The following is a 16,509-nucleotide window of genomic DNA, read 5'->3' as shown; positions in this document are numbered from 1 at the left end:
CGCCCTCAGGCCGCGCCCCCGTTGGCTGAATACGCACATTCGAACGCAGGGGGGCGGAGACCCTAGTGTTGAGATGGGCGGAGACTCGTGTCTGATTGGCCAGCGTGCGTTCGATTCAGCCCTGATTTGGTCCCAAAGAGGGAACTCCGCCTACCGGAGCGCTGGTTGCTGGGCGGCAGATTTCGTGTCATTGTGAATTTAGTGGGGGACTCCATTAGATCAACTGTTATTGTTATTCAGATCATTTTAAGGTTTTTGTTGGGAGTCTGTGATAGTTTATTACTAGCTGATTGACAACTAGTAACGTTACTTGTCTTGTAGCTAAGGTGAAGATATGAAGCGATTCAGAACAGCATCAACGACACGAACCTAGAATGGAATCCTTTATGGCTAACTTCAGCGAGAGGAGTGAAGTGGTAAGTTACGTTGCGTCTGCTTTCGTTTTTTAGTTAGTTACAGTAGCTTACTAGCTACATTCAAACAAAATAATGTATTTTTACTCTTCCACCACATCTTTCCTTCATATCTCCCTTGTAGGAACGGGAGTGGCTGCGGGAGCTATTCGTGTTCGTGAGGGACAATCTGTACCCGGTTCTCGGTCCAACCACCGGTAGTGTTTCCCCGGAACAGCTCTCGCTAGCGGTGGTATGGAGAGTGGAACGGGCGGTGGGCACCCGGTCTCTGCCGCTCAGTTACAGGTGACCGGTTGATGTTGTTTACCGGCTCTGGCGAAGGTGTGCACGTTTTAGTTCTAGCCTTGCACTAGCACAACTGATTACGCTAACCAAGGGGTATTGATGATCCAGTTGATTAGTGTGTTAGTGTTGGGCTGGGCAGGAACTAAAGCCTGCTTACTCTGTTTGTCTCCAGGATCAGAGCTGGTTGGAGACCTTTAGTTTAGGGTCTGTCTAAGGCAGCAGTAGGGTTGGAGACCTGTAGTTTAGGGTCTGTCTAAGGCAGTAGTAGGGTTGGAGACCTGTAGTTTAGGGTCTGTCTAAGGCAGTAGTAGGGTTGGAGACCTCTAGTTTAGGGTCTGTCTAAGGCAGCAGTAGGGTTGGAGACCTCTAGTTTAGGGTCTAAGGCAGTAGTAGGGTTGGAGACCTCTAGTTTAGGGTCTAAGGCAGTAGTAGGGTTGGAGACCTCTAGTTTAGGGTCTAAGGCAGCAGTAGGGTTGGAGACCTCTAGTTTAGGGTCTGTCTAAGGCAGTAGTAGGGTTGGAGACCTCTAGTTTAGGGTCTGTCTAAGGCAGTAGTAGGGTCGGAGACCTTTTAGTTTAGGGTCTGTCTAAGGCAGTAGTAGGTTTGGAGACCTTTTAGTTTAGGGTCTGTCTAAGGCAGCAGTAGGGTTGGAGAACTCTAGTTTAGGGTCTGTCTAAGGCAGTAGTAGGGTTGGAGACCTCTAGTTTAGGGTCTAAGGCAGTAGTAGGGTTGGTGACCTCTAGTTTAGGGTCTAAGGCAGTAGTAGGGTTGGAGACCTCTAGTTTAGGGTCTGTCTAAGGCAGTAGTAGGGTTGGAGACCTCTAGTTTAGGGTCTAAGGCAGTAGTAGGGTTGGTGACCTCTAGTTTAGGGTCTAAGGCAGTAGTAGGGTTGGAGACCTCTAGTTTAGGGTCTAAGGCAGCAGTAGGGTTGGAGACCTCTAGTTTAGGGTCTGTCTAAGGCAGCAGTAGGGTTGGAGACCTCTAGTTTAGGGTCTAAGGCGGTAGTAGGGTTGGAGACCTCTAGTTTAGGGTCTAAGGCAGTAGTAGGGTTGGAGACCTCTAGTTTAGGGTCTAAGGCAGCAGTAGGGTTGGAGACCTCTAGTTTAGGGTCTGTCTAAGGCAGTAGTAGGGTTGGAGACCTCTAGTTTAGGGTCTAAGGCAGCAGTAGGGTTGGAGACCTCTAGTTTAGGGTCTGTCTAAGGCAGTAGTAGGGTTGGAGACCTCTAGTTTAGGGTCTAAGGCAGTAGTAGGGTTGGAGACCTCTAGTTTAGGGTCTAAGGCAGTAGTAGGGTTGGAGACCTCTAGTTTAGGGTCTGTCTAAGGCAGCAGTAGGGTTGGAGACCTCTAGTTTAGGGTCTAAGGCAGTAGTAGGGTTGGAGACCTCTAGTTTAGGGTTTAAGGCGGTAGTAGGGTTGGAGACCTCTAGTTTAGGGTCTAAGGCAGTAGTAGGGTTGGAGACCTCTAGTTTAGGGTCTGTCTAAGGCAGTAGTAGGGTTGGAGACCTCTAGTTTAGGGTCTAAGGCAGTAGTAGGGTTGGAGACCTCTAGTTTAGGGTCTGTCTAAGGCAGTAGTAGGGTTGGAGACCTCTAGTTTAGGGTCTGTCTAAGGCAGTAGTAGGGTTGGAGACCTCTAGTTTAGTGTCTGTCTAAGGCAGTAGTAGGGTTGGAGACCTCTAGTTTAGGGTCTAAGGCAGTAGTAGGGTTGGAGACCTCTAGTCTAGGGTCTGTCTAAGGCAGCAGTAGGGTTGGAGACCTCTAGTTTAGGGTCTAAGGCAGCAGTAGGGTTGGAGACTTCTAGTTTAGGGTCTAAGGCGGTAGTAGGGTTGGAGACCTCTAGTTTAGGGTCTAAGGCAGTAGTAGGGTTGGAGACCTCTAGTTTAGGGTCTAAGGCGGTAGTAGGGTTGGAGACCTCTAGTTTAGGGTCTAAGGCAGCAGTAGGGTTGGAGACCTCTAGTTTAGGGTCTGTCTAAGGCAGGAGTAGGGTTGGAGACCTCTAGTTTAGGGTCTGTCTAAGGCAGCAGTAGGGTTGGAGACCTCTAGTTTAGGGTCTGTCTAAGGCAGTAGTAGGGTTGGAGACCTCTAGTTTAGTGTCTGTCTAAGGCAGTAGTAGGGTTGGAGACCTCTAGTTTAGTGTCTGTCTAAGGCAGTAGTAGGGTTGGAGACCTCTAGTTTAGGGTCTAAGGCAGTAGTAGGGTTGGAGACCTCTAGTCTAGGGTCTGTCTAAGGCAGCAGTAGGGTTGGAGACCTCTAGTTTAGGGTCTAAGGCAGTAGTAGGGTTGGAGACCTCTAGTTTAGGGTCTAAGGCAGTAGTAGGGTTGGAGACCTCTAGTTTAGGGTCTAAGGCAGCAGTAGGGTTGGAGACCTCTAGTTTAGGGTCTAAGGCAGCAGTAGGGTTGGAGACCTCTAGTTTAGGGTCTGTCTAAGGCAGCAGTAGGGTTGGAGACCTCTAGTTTAGGGTCTGTCTAAGGCAGCAGTAGGGTTGGAGACCTCTAGTTTAGGGTCTGTCTAAGGCAGCAGTAGGGTTGGAGACCTCTAGTTTAGGGTCTGTCTAAGGCAGTAGTAGGGTTGGAGACCTCTAGTTTAGGGTCTGTCTAAGGCAGCAGTAGGGTTGGAGACCTCTAGTTTAGGGTCTGTCTAAGGCAGTAGTAGGGTTGGAGACCTCTAGTCTAGGGTCTGTTTAAGGCAGCAGTAGGGTTGGAGACCTCTAGTTTAGGGTCTAAGGCAGCAGTAGGGTTGGAGACCTCTAGTTTAGGGTCTGTCTAAGGCAGTAGTAGGGTTGGAGACCTCTAGTTTAGGGTCTAAGGCAGTAGTAGGGTTGGAGACCTCTAGTTTAGGGTCTAAGGCAGTAGTAGGGTTGGAGACCTCTAGTTTAGGGTCTAAGGCAGCAGTAGGGTTGGAGACCTCTAGTTTAGGGTCTGTCTAAGGCAGTAGTAGGGTTGGAGACCTCTAGTTTAGGGTCTAAGGCAGTAGTAGGGTTGGAGACCTCTAGTTTAGGGTCTAAGGCAGTAGTAGGGTTGGAGACCTCTAGTTTAGGGTCTAAGGCAGTAGTAGGGTTGGAGACCTCTAGTTTAGGGTCTGTCTAAGGCAGTAGTAGGGTTGGAGACCTCTAGTTTAGGGTCTAAGGCAGTAGTAGGGTGTCTGGGTTGCTGTGTCTGGCTTGGGTTCATTTCTGGGCCCACATTCATAAAACATCTCAGAGTAGAGTCCTGTCATCTTATTCATAATGATTATGATCTAAAAGGCAAAGCTCATCCTAGATCAGCACACCTACTCTACTCTGATATGCTTGATACATACAGACTGATCAATCTGGGTATATGTGAGTAGTAGAAGCTTGATACATTCAGTCCCAGGAGGTTTAGAAACCATCAACACTAATAACAATAAGAATGGATTACATTCGTAAAACGCTTTTTATATACGATGTAATAAAGCGCTTTTTAGGTGCTGAGAATATTCTAAAATATAAAGATATTAGAGAAATAGTAAAAAGAATAATACTATATATTTACAGTGGGGGAAAAAAGTATTTAGTCAGCCACCAATGGTCCAAGTTCTCCCACTTAAAAAGATGAGAGAGGCCTGTAATTTTCATCATAGGTACACGTCAACTATGACAGACAAAATGAGAGAAAAAAATCAGTGGGCAAACGTACAAAATCAGCAGGGGATCAAATACTTTTTTCCCTCACTGTATATACATATACATACATACAGTGAGGGGAAAAAAGTATTTGATCCCCTGCTGATTTTGTATGTTTGCCCACTGACAAAGAAATGATCAGTCTATAATTTTAATGGTAGGTTTATTTGAACAGTGAGAGACAGAATAACAACAAAAAAATCCAGAAAAACGCATGTCAAAAATGTTATAAATTGATTTGCATTTTAATGAGGGAAATAAGTATTTGACCCCCTCTCAATCAGAAAGATGTCTGGCTCCCAGGTATCTTTTATACAGGTAACGAGCTGAGATTAGGAGCACACTCTTAAAGGGAGTGCTCCTAATCTCAGTTTGTTACCTGTATAAAAGACACCTGTCCACAGAAGCAATCAGTCAATCAGATTCCAAACTCTCCACCATGGCCGAGACCAAAGAGCTCTCCAAGGATGTCAGGGACAAGATTGTAGACCTACACAAGGCTGGAATGGGCTACAAGACCATCGCCAAGCAGCTTGGTGAGAAGGTGACAACAGTTGGTGCAATTATTCGCAAATGGAAGAAACACAAAACAACTGTCAATCTTCCTCGGCCTGGGGCTCCATGCAAGATCTCACCTCGTGGAGTTGCAATGATCATGAGAACGGTGAGGAATCAGCCCAGAACTACACGGGAGGATCTTGTCAATGATCTCAAGGCAGCTGGGACCATAGTCACCAAGAAAACAATTGGTAACACACTACGCAATGAAGGACTGAAATCCTGCAGCGCCCGCAAGGTCCTCCTGCTCAAGAAAGCACATACATGCCCGTCTGAAGTTTGCCAATGAACATCTGAATGATTCAGAGGAGAACTGGGTGAAAGTGTTGTGGTCAGATGAGACCAATATCGAGCTCTTTGGCATCAACTCAACTCGCCGTGTTTGGAGGAGGAGGAATGCTGCCTATGACCCCAAGAACACCATCCCCACCGTCAAACATGGAGGTGGAAACATTATGCTTTGGGGGTGTTTTTCTGCTAAGGGGACAGGACAATTTCACCGCATCAAAGGAACAATGGACAGGGCCATGTACCGTCAAATCTTTGGTGAGAACCTCCTTCCCTCAACCAGGGCATTGAAAATGGGTCGTGGATGGGTATTCCAGAATGACAATGACCCAAAACACACGGCCAACGCAACAAAGGAGTGGCTCGTGAAGAAGCATATTAAGGTCCTGGAGTGGCCTAGCCAGTCTCCAGACCTTAATCCCATAGAAAATCTGTGGAGGGAGCTGAAGGTTCGAGTTGCCAAACGTCAGCCTCGAAACCTTAATGACTTGGAGAAGATCTGCAAAGAGGAGTGGGACAAAATCTCTCCTGAGATGTGTGCAAACCTGGTGGCCAACTACAAGAAACGTCTGACCTCTGATTGCCAACAAGGGTTTTGCCACCAAGTACTAAGTCATGTTTTGCAGAGTGGTCAAATACTTATTTCCCTCATTAAAATGCAAATCAATTCATAACATTTTTGACATGCGTTTTTCTGGATCTTTTGGTTGTTATTCTGTCTCTCACTGTTCAAATAAACCTACCATTAAAATTATAGACTGATCATTTCTTTGTCAGTGGGTAAACGTAAAAAATCAGCAGGGGATCAAATACTTTTTTCCCTCACTGTATATACATACATACATACAGTCAAAAGTTTGGACACACCTTCTCATTCAAGGGTTTTTCTTTATTTTTACTATTTTCTACATTGTAGAATAATAGTGAAGACATCAAAACTATGAAGTAACACATATGGAATCATGTAGTAACCCAAAAAGTGTTAAACAAATCAAAATATATTATATATTTGAGATCAAAGTAGCCACCCTTTGCCTTGATGACAGCTTTGCACACTCTTGTCATTCTCTCAACCAGCTTCACCTGGAATGTTTTTCCAACAGTCTTGAAGGAGTTCCCACATATGCTGAGCACTTGTTGGCTGCTTTTCCTACACTCTGCGGTCAAATTCATCCCAATTGGGTTGAGATCAGGTGATTGTGGAGGCCAGGTCATCTGATGTAGCACTTCATCACTCTCCTTCTTGGTCAAATAGCCCTTACACATTCTGGAGGTGTGTTGGGTCATTGTCCTGTAGAAAACAAATGATAGTCCCACTAAGCCCAAACCAGATAGGATGGCGAATCGCTGCAGAATGCTGTGGTAGCCATGCTGGTTAAGTGTAGCACCATCACACCTCCTCCTCCATGCTTCACAGTGGGTGTCGTGACGTGCCTTTCATTATTGTGATGACTATTATTTATCGAATAATTACCTACTATGTTTGTTACTAGATTAAATTAATCATGTAACAATTAACTCATTAGGAATTTGGGGCAACACGGGAAAAGTTGTTTAACGAGTTACCGTTTCCTGAATTAACTCTAAAGATATCTAGATATCTCTTATCATTTTACAGTCATTTATTAATAATGTACCTCATATCAGTCTCATTCTGAAAGTCGTAGGGTCTTTAAGTCTGCATGAACCCGGGTCTTACTGATCATTCCGTACCACACAAATTGATTTAATTATTTATTTACTAACTAATTAAAAATGATAACACAAGATACAAACACATACATGGTATAGGTAGGGATTAGAAACTTAATACAATGAAAACGGGTCCCTAGCGGACTAACACAATATAACATTTGTTGCAAAAGATGGCGATTTAAAGAGAGAAAGAGAGCGAGAGAAAACACATGGATCTATACTCATAGTAATCCTTATAATTTGCCAGAACTGACGGCCGTTTGGTAAGTGTAATGAATACTCGGACAGAGTGGTAAGATCCAATCGCAGAATAGCGATGCTTTATTAGAGTACAGACAAGGAAATAGCTTAATCGTGGTCGGGCGGGCTGTGGTCAAAACCGGGCCAGGCATAGACAGGCAGAGGTACCAATGGAGCGGGCTTAGTCGTAGTCGAGGGCACAGGCACAGGATCAGAGGACGGTAATCACTGGGGTAGACAAGCAGAGGATTAAGCAATTCGGGGAGTCAAACAACAAGGCACAGGTCGGATACACGGGTAATCAAAAACAACAAACTCTCTCTCTCTCTCGGAACAAAACGCTTAGCAAGTCACAATGGAACAATACCTCGCACCGACTGAACTTCTGAGCACACCTTAAATCCTACACTAATTACTGACAGGTGTGCTCAGAACTCAGGTGAACCAGATCGAGTCTGATGACTCCCCCTCTCAGTAGATCGGGGAAGTGTCAGACTCTGTCTAGACCCAGCCAACCCACGATCCCTTACAGTATCCCCCTCCCCAGGGCCGGCTCCTGACGGCCTTCTACCTCTACCGGGTGGTCTTCCTCTGGGTCGGGGTCCGGGATGATCTGGGTGTTCAGCGTGGAAAGTGGCCTTGAGAGCGGGATCCAGTATGTCCTTAGCCGGAACCCAGGACCGTTCCTCAGGTCCATATCCCTCCCAGTCCACGAGATATTCGATGCCCCCTCGTCTCCGTCTTGACTCCAGTATCTCGTGGACTGTATAGGTGGTGTCCTGTTCATCCTCCAAAGGTGGTGTAGTAGGTTGTTGAGCGATTGGTGGATACATCGGGCTATAATGGACAGGTTTCAACAGGGAGACGTGGAACGTAGGGTTTATCCTGTAGTGTCGAGGGAGTAACAGACGGTAGGTGACAGGGTTAATACGTCTCTGAATTTTGAAAGGACCAATGTACCTGGGTTGGAGCTTCTTGCAGCTCCGTCGGAACCGCAGGTCTCAGGTAGACAGCCACACTCGTTGCCCGGGTTGATAAGTGGGAGTAGGTCTCCGGCGTCGGTCGGCGTAGGTCTTTTGTTGTTGTGAGGCTTGGCTGAGATGTTGATGGGCCGTCTCCCAGACCTGCGCACTCCGACGGAACCACTCGTCCACCGCCGGTACCATCCCTGATGCGGTATCCCACGGAAACAGGGGAGGTTGATACCCTAGAACACACTGGAAGGGCGTTAGACGTAGGGAGGTGTGAATGAGTGAGTTCTGAGCATACTCTACCCAAGGAAGGAATCGACTCCACTCTTGCGGCTGCCGCGAACATTGTTGCCGTAGATATTTCCCAATTTCCTGGTTGAGCCGTTCTGTCTGCCCATTGACCTGGGGATGATATCCGGAGGTTAGGCTAACCGAGATGCCCAAGCGTTCGCAGAAGGCCTTCCATACCCGGGATACAAACTGGGGTCCCCGGTCGGAAACAATATCCTCCGGGACACCAAACTGCCGGAACACCTGGGTAAACATGGTCTCAGCCATCTGAGTGGCGTTAGGCAAACGGGTCATGGGTACTAACCGGCACATCTTGGAGAAACGATCGATGACCACGAGAATTACAGTATGGCCCTCTGATTCTGGTAGGTCGGTAACAAAGTCCATAGCAATGTGCGACCATGGTCGTTGAGGAGTTGGCTCCACGGGTCTTTCCGTGCGCTCGAACCGTCGGGAAAGCGCGTCCGCCTTAGCATTCTTGGACCCGGGGATATAAGAGACAGTGAATCGGAAACGGTTGAAGAATAAAGACCACCTTGCCTGTCGGGAGTTCAGTCGTTTGGCACTGTGAAGATACTCCAGGTTGCGGTGGTCCGTGAGCACTTGGAACGGATGCTCTGCTCCCTCCAACCAATGTCTCCACTCCTCCAGTGCTAACTTCACCGCCAGTAATTCCCGATTACCCACGTCATAGTTCTGCTCGGCAGAATTCAGTTTCCTTGAAAAGAAAGCACAGGGTCGTGATTTAGGCGGCTCACCTTGGCGTTGGGATAACACGGCTCCAACTCCAACCTCCGAAGCGTCCACTTCCACGATAAACGGTAAGGTAGGGTCCGGCTGACATAGAATAGGAGCGGTGGTGAAGCGTTGTTTCAACGTCTCAAACGCACGCACTGCCCCCGTCCAGTTCAGACCGCGACCCTTGTAGCTGGTCATCGCCGACAGGGGCGCTGCGATTGTGCTGAAATTACGCATGTACCGTCTATAGTAATTGGCAAAACCTAAGAACCTCTGGAGCTCTTTCACCGTCTGGGGTTGAGGCTATTCTTGTACCGCTTGCACCTTGGATTCATCCAGTTTTACCCCGTCGGGAGTGAGTATGGCCCCAAGGAAGGAAATGGTCGTGACATGGAATTCACTCTTTTCTGCCTTCACGAACAGAGAATGTTGTAGGAGCCGATCCAGAACCTGTCGTACATGGGACACATGTTCACTCAGAGAGTTAGAATATATTAGGATGTCATCAATGTACACTATAACAAATCGATCAATCATGTCCCTGAAAATGTCATTCATGAACGCCTGGAATACTGAGGGTGCGTTGGTAAGTCCATAGGGCATGACACAGTATTCGTAGTGTCCTCGATGTGTGATGAAGGCGGTCTTCCATTCATCCCCCTCTCTAATACGCACCAGATTGTACGCACTCCTGAGGTCCAGTTTACTGTACACATTTTTTTTTTTTTTTTTTTTTTTTTCCTCCACCTTTATTTAACCAGGTAAGCCAGTTGAGAACAAGTTCTCATTTACAACTGCGACCTGGCCAAGATAAAGCAAAGCAGTGCAATAAAAACAACACAGAGTTACATATGGGGTAAAAAACATAAAGTCAAAAATACAACAGAAAATATATATATACAGTGTGTGCAAATGTAGCAAGTTATGGAGGTAAGGCAATAAATAGGCTATAGTGCAAAATAATTACAATAGTATTAACACTGGAATGCTAGATGTGCAAGAGATTATGTGCAAATAGAGATACTGGGGTGCAAAAGAGCAAAATAAATAACAATATAGGGATGAGGTAGTTGGGTGGGCTAATTTCAGATGGGCTGTATACAGGTGCAGTGATCGGTAAGGTGCTCTGACAACTGATGCTTAAAGTTATTGAGGGAGATAAGAGTCTCCAGCTTCAGAGATTTTTGCAATTCGTTCCAGTCATTGGCAGCAGAGAACTGGAAGGAATGGCGGCCAAAGGAGGTGTTGGCTTTGGGAATGACCAGTGAGATATACCTGCTGGAGCGCAGACTACGGGTGGGTGCTGCTATGGTGACCAATGAGCTAAGATAAGGCGGGGATTTGCCTAGCAGTGATTTATAGATGGCCTGGAGCCAGTGGGTTTGACGACGAACATGTAGTGATGACCAGCCAACAAGAGCGTACAGGTCACAGTGGTGGGTAGTGTATGGGGCTTTGGAGACAAAACGGATGGCACTGTGATAGACTACATCCAATTTGCTGAGTAGAGTGTTGGAGGCTATTTTGTAAAATGACCTCGCCGAAGTCAAGGATCGGTAGGATAGTCAGTTTTTCGAGGGCATGTTTGGCAGCATGAGTGAAGGAGGCTTTGTTGCGAAATAGGAAGCCGATTCTAGATTTAACTTTGGATTGGAGATTCTTTATGTGAGTCTGGAAGTTGAGTTTACAGTCTAACCAGACACCTAGGTATTTGTAGTTGTCCACATACTCTAGGTCAGACCCGTCGAGAGTGGTGGATGCTACATGGAGGCCTGTCCCACCTGTTCAAGGGCTGCTGGAATCAAAGGAAGAGGGTAACGATTTTTGATGGTAATATCGTTCAACCCTCGATAGTCTATACAAGGACGCAGTCCGCCATCCTTTTTCTTCACAAAGAAAAAACTGGATGCGGCGGGAGACGTCGATGGGCGAATGGCCCCTTGCTGTAGCGCCTCATCAATATACTGGCTCATCACTTCTCGTTCCGGCTGTGACAACGGGTAGATTCTTCCACGAGGAGGTGTAGCTCCGGATAGCAGATCAATCCCGCAGTCCCAGGCCCGATGAGGTGGTAACACGGTAGCCCTCTCCTTGGAGAACACCTGCGCGTAATCCTGGTATTCTGTAGGGACCACAGTAGACACCGCACCCTGCGCATCCTCCACAGTAGACGTTTTGCACGGTAAATTGAGGCACTCTGCCCTACATACCTCACTCCAAGCTGTGATATCGCCAGATTTCCAGGAGATGACCGGATCATGGAGGATGAGCCAGGGGTGGCCGAGAACTAGTGGCTCCCGTGGAGCGGAGATGACGAAAAAAAAGATGTTCTCCTGGTGTATGGAGCCCACTTGTAACTTGATTACCTCTGTACGGTGCGTAATGAACCCAGTGCCCATGGGCTCACCGTCTAGCGCGTTGACTCGCAGGGGAGGTTGAATTGGGATAAGTTGAACTCCCAACTCCTCCGCAAGACCCATATCCAGAAAGCTGGCAGCCGCTCCGGAATCAATAAGTCCTTCCAACCTGCGCACTTTCTCTCCGACAGATAAGGTAACTGGCACATACATTTGTTTCGATGTAATGTTCAAAACTTGATTCTCACTCACCGGTTTGGCAGTTCCGAGGCGATATCCTGGTGTACGGTTAGGTCGTACCGGACATTGACGAACGAAATGACCCGACTGACCACAATACAGGCATAGTCCGTCTTGCCGACGTTGTTGTCTCACCGAACCTTGTAGAGGTGACCGTCCCAGTTGCATAGGTTCCTCCTCAGATTCTCTCCTCCGCTCTGTCGATTGCATAGGACCAGTGATCGAGGACTCCCGGACTGTGGATGCCTTGTGTTGCACTATAAGATTATCAATAGAGATGGCTATTTTGATAAACTCATGTAGCGCAGTGATATCTCCTCGACAAGCCAACTCAGTCTGTACGTCTTTGCGCAGCCCTCTTCGGAAAACTGTGAGCAAAGCAGTCTCGCTCCATCCGCTACCGGCTGCTATAGTACGGAACTCTAAAGCGTAGTCGGCTACTGTGTGACGGCCCTGCTGAAGTTCGCATAGTTGGTCTCCCACACTACGCCCAGATACTGGGTGGTCGAACACCTCTTGAAACAGTCTCTTGAACTGAACTTCCGCATTCAACTCGGGGACCTCAGCTGCCCAAAGCGCAGTAGCCCAATCCAGTGCTCTTCCCGTTAGCAGAGAAATCAAGAAATCCACCCTGCTACGGTCATCGGAAAACATAGTACGATTATACGACATATACAGGGACGTCTGGAGTAGAAACCCCTGACATTTGCCAGGTTCCCCGTCGTACCTTGTAGGTAGAGAAATCGGAGGTGCATGACATGACTGACCGTGCTCGGGGTGGTGCCTTCAGCTGCACCAGCGTTGAGTAGCTGTAGGAGTTCATCCATCCGTTTCTCCTGTATCTCCCATCGCCTCTGTAATTCCGCTGGATCCATGGTATTGGCGAGGTATTCTGTAATGAATACTCGGACAGAGTGGTAAGATCCAATCGCAGAATAGCGATGCTTTATTAGAGTACAGACAAGGGAATAGCTTAATCGTGGTCGGGCGGGCTGTGGTCAAAACCGGGCCAGGCATAGACAGGCAGAGGTACCAATGGAGCGGGCTTAGTCGTAGTCGAGGGCACAGGCACAGGATCAGAGGACGGTAATCACTGGGGTAGACAAGCAGAGGATTAAGCAATTCGGGGAGTCAAACAACAAGGCACAGGTCGGATACACGGGTAATCAAAAACAACAAACTCTCTCTCTCTCTCGGAACAAAACGCTTAGCAAGTCACAATGGAACAATACCTCGCACCGACTGAGCTTCTGAGCACACCTTATATCCTACACTAATTACTGACAGGTGTGCTCAGAACTCAGGTAAACCAGATCTCCCCCTCTCTGTAGATCGGGGAAGTGTCAGACTCTGTCTAGACCCTGCCAACCCCCGATCCCTTACAGTAAGAAGTAATGCATGTATTTACGTGTTTGTCTTCGTCGTCTCTGTTGGACCCAGGTCTTCAGGACTTCGAGGGAAGGGTCGATTGGGCCTTTTAGATGTAAGGCTCAGAATGTCCAAAAGAGGTCACAATGTCCTTCTTCTTAGTCGTCTGTTTACTTTCACTCGTTCTGGAAGTGGTCTTCTGAGGACGGCTAATCAGCCGTGGCGATGATCCCCTGTGGGGTGATGAGAGCAGTGTAGTAGACGATGGCTTGAAGAGAGTAACAGGATGGTCCCACTTAAATTCACCTTCTTAGATACAGTACTTAGAACAGCTACTCAGCCGTAACGTTGATTGTTAGTGGAGGCAACTTTGTCGTCTTCACCTCGTGTTGATTTTCAGGGTCGGGACCAATATGGACAAAAGCTGCAGCCTGAGGTCCATCTAGTCTGATCTGATAATTCTTATCTCAATATTTTATGCACTCTGGTAAAGAGGGGCGTTTCCGTCATACTGACACGCTCTCTGAGCTCCCTCGGGCGTGGCTAGTTACGAGGCAAAAGTATTATTATCACTATGATCTTGTTAGAAAGCTAAAATCCCATTCCTATCTTCACGAAAACATTGTCTTCCTCCTTGATATTTTCTATTCATCATAGAGCATGTAAGCCTGATATCCACAGTGTAAAAGCTCTTCAAGTCACAATGTTTTCCTTATAACACCTTTATACCATTTATAATGACATCACAAAATATACATTTTCCATATTCCATTTCTCATCATTCCCAACGTTTGGATGTTGAAATATATTGTCCCAATGTTCATTGTTGGATGTTGAAGTTTTTGGTCTCTGAAACATGACATTCCTTTCCCTATACTGGAGGACCAGAGAGAGATTCTCCTCCTCTCTAATGTATGGCAGTATTATGGTGTCAAGACCGGCACAGCGCCCCCTGTGGGTAAGAGGGTCTGGTTGTTGTCGGCCGTTTACCAAGCTGATATGAGACCTTCGATCCTCACCCAGGGAGAGTCATGACACCATGCTGGGTAAGTGTGCCTTGAATTCTAAATAAATCACTGACAGTGTCACCAGCAAAGCACCCCCACACCTCCTCCTCCATGCTTCACGGTGGGAACCACACATGCAGAGATCATCCATTCACCTACTCTGCAACTCACAAAGACAGCGGTTGGAACCAAAAATCTCAAATTTGGACTCATCAGACCAAAGGACAGATTTCTACCGGTCTAATGTCCATTGCTCGTGTTTCTTGGCCCAAGCAAGTCTCTTCTTCTTATTGGTGTCCTTTAGTAGTGGTTTCTTTGCAGCAATTTGACCATGAAGGCCTGATTCACCCAGTCTCCTCTGAACAGTTGATGTTGAGATGTGTCTGTTACTTGAACTCTGTGAAGCATTTATTTGGGCTGCATTTTCTGAGGCAGGTAACTCTAATGAACTTATCCTCTGCAGTAGAGGTAACTCTGGGTCTTCCATTCCTGTGGCGGTCCTCATGAGAGACAGTTTCATCATATCGCTTGATGGTTTTTGCGACTGCACTTGAAGAAACTTTCAAAGTTCTTGAAATGTTCCGGGTTGACTGACCTTCATGTCTTAAAGTAAAGATGGACTGTCGTTTCTCTTTGCTTATTTGAGCTGTTCTTGCCATAATATGGACTTGGTATTTTACCAAATCTTCTGTATACCCACCCTACCTTGTCACAACACAACTGATTGGCTGAAACTCATTTAAGAAGGAAAGAAATTCCACAAATTAACATCTAAGAAGGCACACCTGTTAGTTGAAATGCATTCCAGGTGACTACCTCATGAAGCTGGTTGAGAGAATGCCAAGTGTGTGCAAAGCTGTCATCAAGGCAAAGGGTGGCTATTTGAAGAATCTCAAATATAAAATATATTTTGATTTGTTTAACACTTTTTTTGGTTACTACATGATTCCATATGTGTTATTTCATAGTTTTGATGTCTTCATTATTATTCTACAATGTAGAAAATAGTAAAAATAAAGAAAAACCCTTGAATGAGTAGGTGTGTCCAAACTTTTGACTGGTACTGTACATACTTTACCTAACCAAATCATGAAGGCAACAATCAAAGTCTAGAAGAAAGGCCATAATGGTAGGCCAGCCGATGGATGAGCCTTGAGGCCAGCTTTAGAAGTCCCAACAGTCTGAACAGCCCTGAAATTATCATGAGGGGAGTTTCATAGGAATGGTGCGTGGTACTTACCATCAACACTACTCCTAACCTTACCATCAACACTACTCCAAACCTTACCATCAACACTACTCCTAACCTTACCATCAACACTACTCCAAACCTTACCATCAACACTACTCCTAACCTTACCATCAACACTACTCCTAACCTTACCATCAACACTACTCCAAACCTTACCATCAACACTACTCCTAACCTTACCATCAACACTACTCCTAACCTTACCATCAACACTACTCCTAACCTTAACCTCCTGTCATTGGGAGGGTTTAGAAACCATCAACACTACTCCTAACCTTAACCTCCTGTTATTGGGAGGGTTTAGAAACCATCAACACTACTCCTAACCTTAACCTCCTGTCATTGGGAGGGTTTAGAAACCATCAACACTACTCCTAACCTTACCATCAACACTACTCCAAACCTTACCATCAACACTACTCCTAACCTTACCATCAACACTACTCCTAACCTTACCATCAACACTACTCCTAACCTTACCATCAACACTACTCCTAACCTTACCATCAACACTCCTCCTAACCTTACCATCAACACTACTCCAAACCTTACCATCAACACTACTCCTAACCTTACCATCAACACTACTCCTAACCTTACCATCAACACTACTCCTAACCTTACCATCAACACTACTCCAAACCTTACCATCAACACTACTCCTAACCTTACCATCAACACTACTCCTAACCTTACCATCAACACTACTCCTAACCTTACCATCAACACTACTCCTAACCTTACCATCAACACTACTCCTAACCTTACCATCAACACTACTCCAAACCTTACCATCAACACTACTCCTAACCTTACCATCAACACTACTCCTAACCTTACCATCAACACTACTCCTAACCTTAACCTCCTGTCATTGGGAGGGTTTAGAAACCATCAACACTACTCCTAACCTTAACCTCCTGTCATTGGGAGGGTTTAGAAACCATCAACACTACTCCTAACCTTAACCTCCTGTCATTGGGAGGGTTTAGAAACCATCAACACTACTCCTAACCTCCTGTCATGGGGAGGGTTTAGAAACCATCAACACTACTCCTAACCTTAACCTCCTGTCATTGGGAGGGTTTAGAAACCATCAACACTACTCCTAACCTTAACCTCCTGTCATTTGGGAGGGTTTAGAAACCATCAACACTACTCCTA

The 16,509-nt window shown here is 46.5% G+C and overlaps 1 protein-coding gene across 1 annotated transcript in view; it reads left to right on the top strand.

The window, feature by feature from the left end:
* Positions 1 to 212: 212 nt before the first annotated feature.
* LOC311122791 (CST complex subunit CTC1-like) overlaps positions 213 to 16,509 on the top strand; it is a gene marked incomplete at its 3' end in the record, with an annotated part of 21,289 nt that continues 4,992 nt past the window's right edge. Inside the window, exons 1-2 of the mRNA XM_084197108.1 lie at positions 213 to 416; positions 538 to 698. Coding sequence (XP_084053234.1) covers positions 375 to 416; positions 538 to 698 — 203 coding nt within the window. The remainder of the gene's footprint in view (positions 417 to 537; positions 699 to 16,509) is intronic.

The sequence above is a fragment of the Coregonus lavaretus genome (genome assembly GCF_964263955.1).
Source record: "Coregonus lavaretus genome assembly, contig: HAP1_SCAFFOLD_5884, whole genome shotgun sequence".
NCBI classification, from domain to species: Eukaryota; Metazoa; Chordata; class Actinopteri; order Salmoniformes; family Salmonidae; genus Coregonus; species Coregonus lavaretus.
The sequence above is the reverse complement of the archived record's forward strand: the minus strand, read 5'-3'. Positions and strand labels throughout refer to the sequence as shown.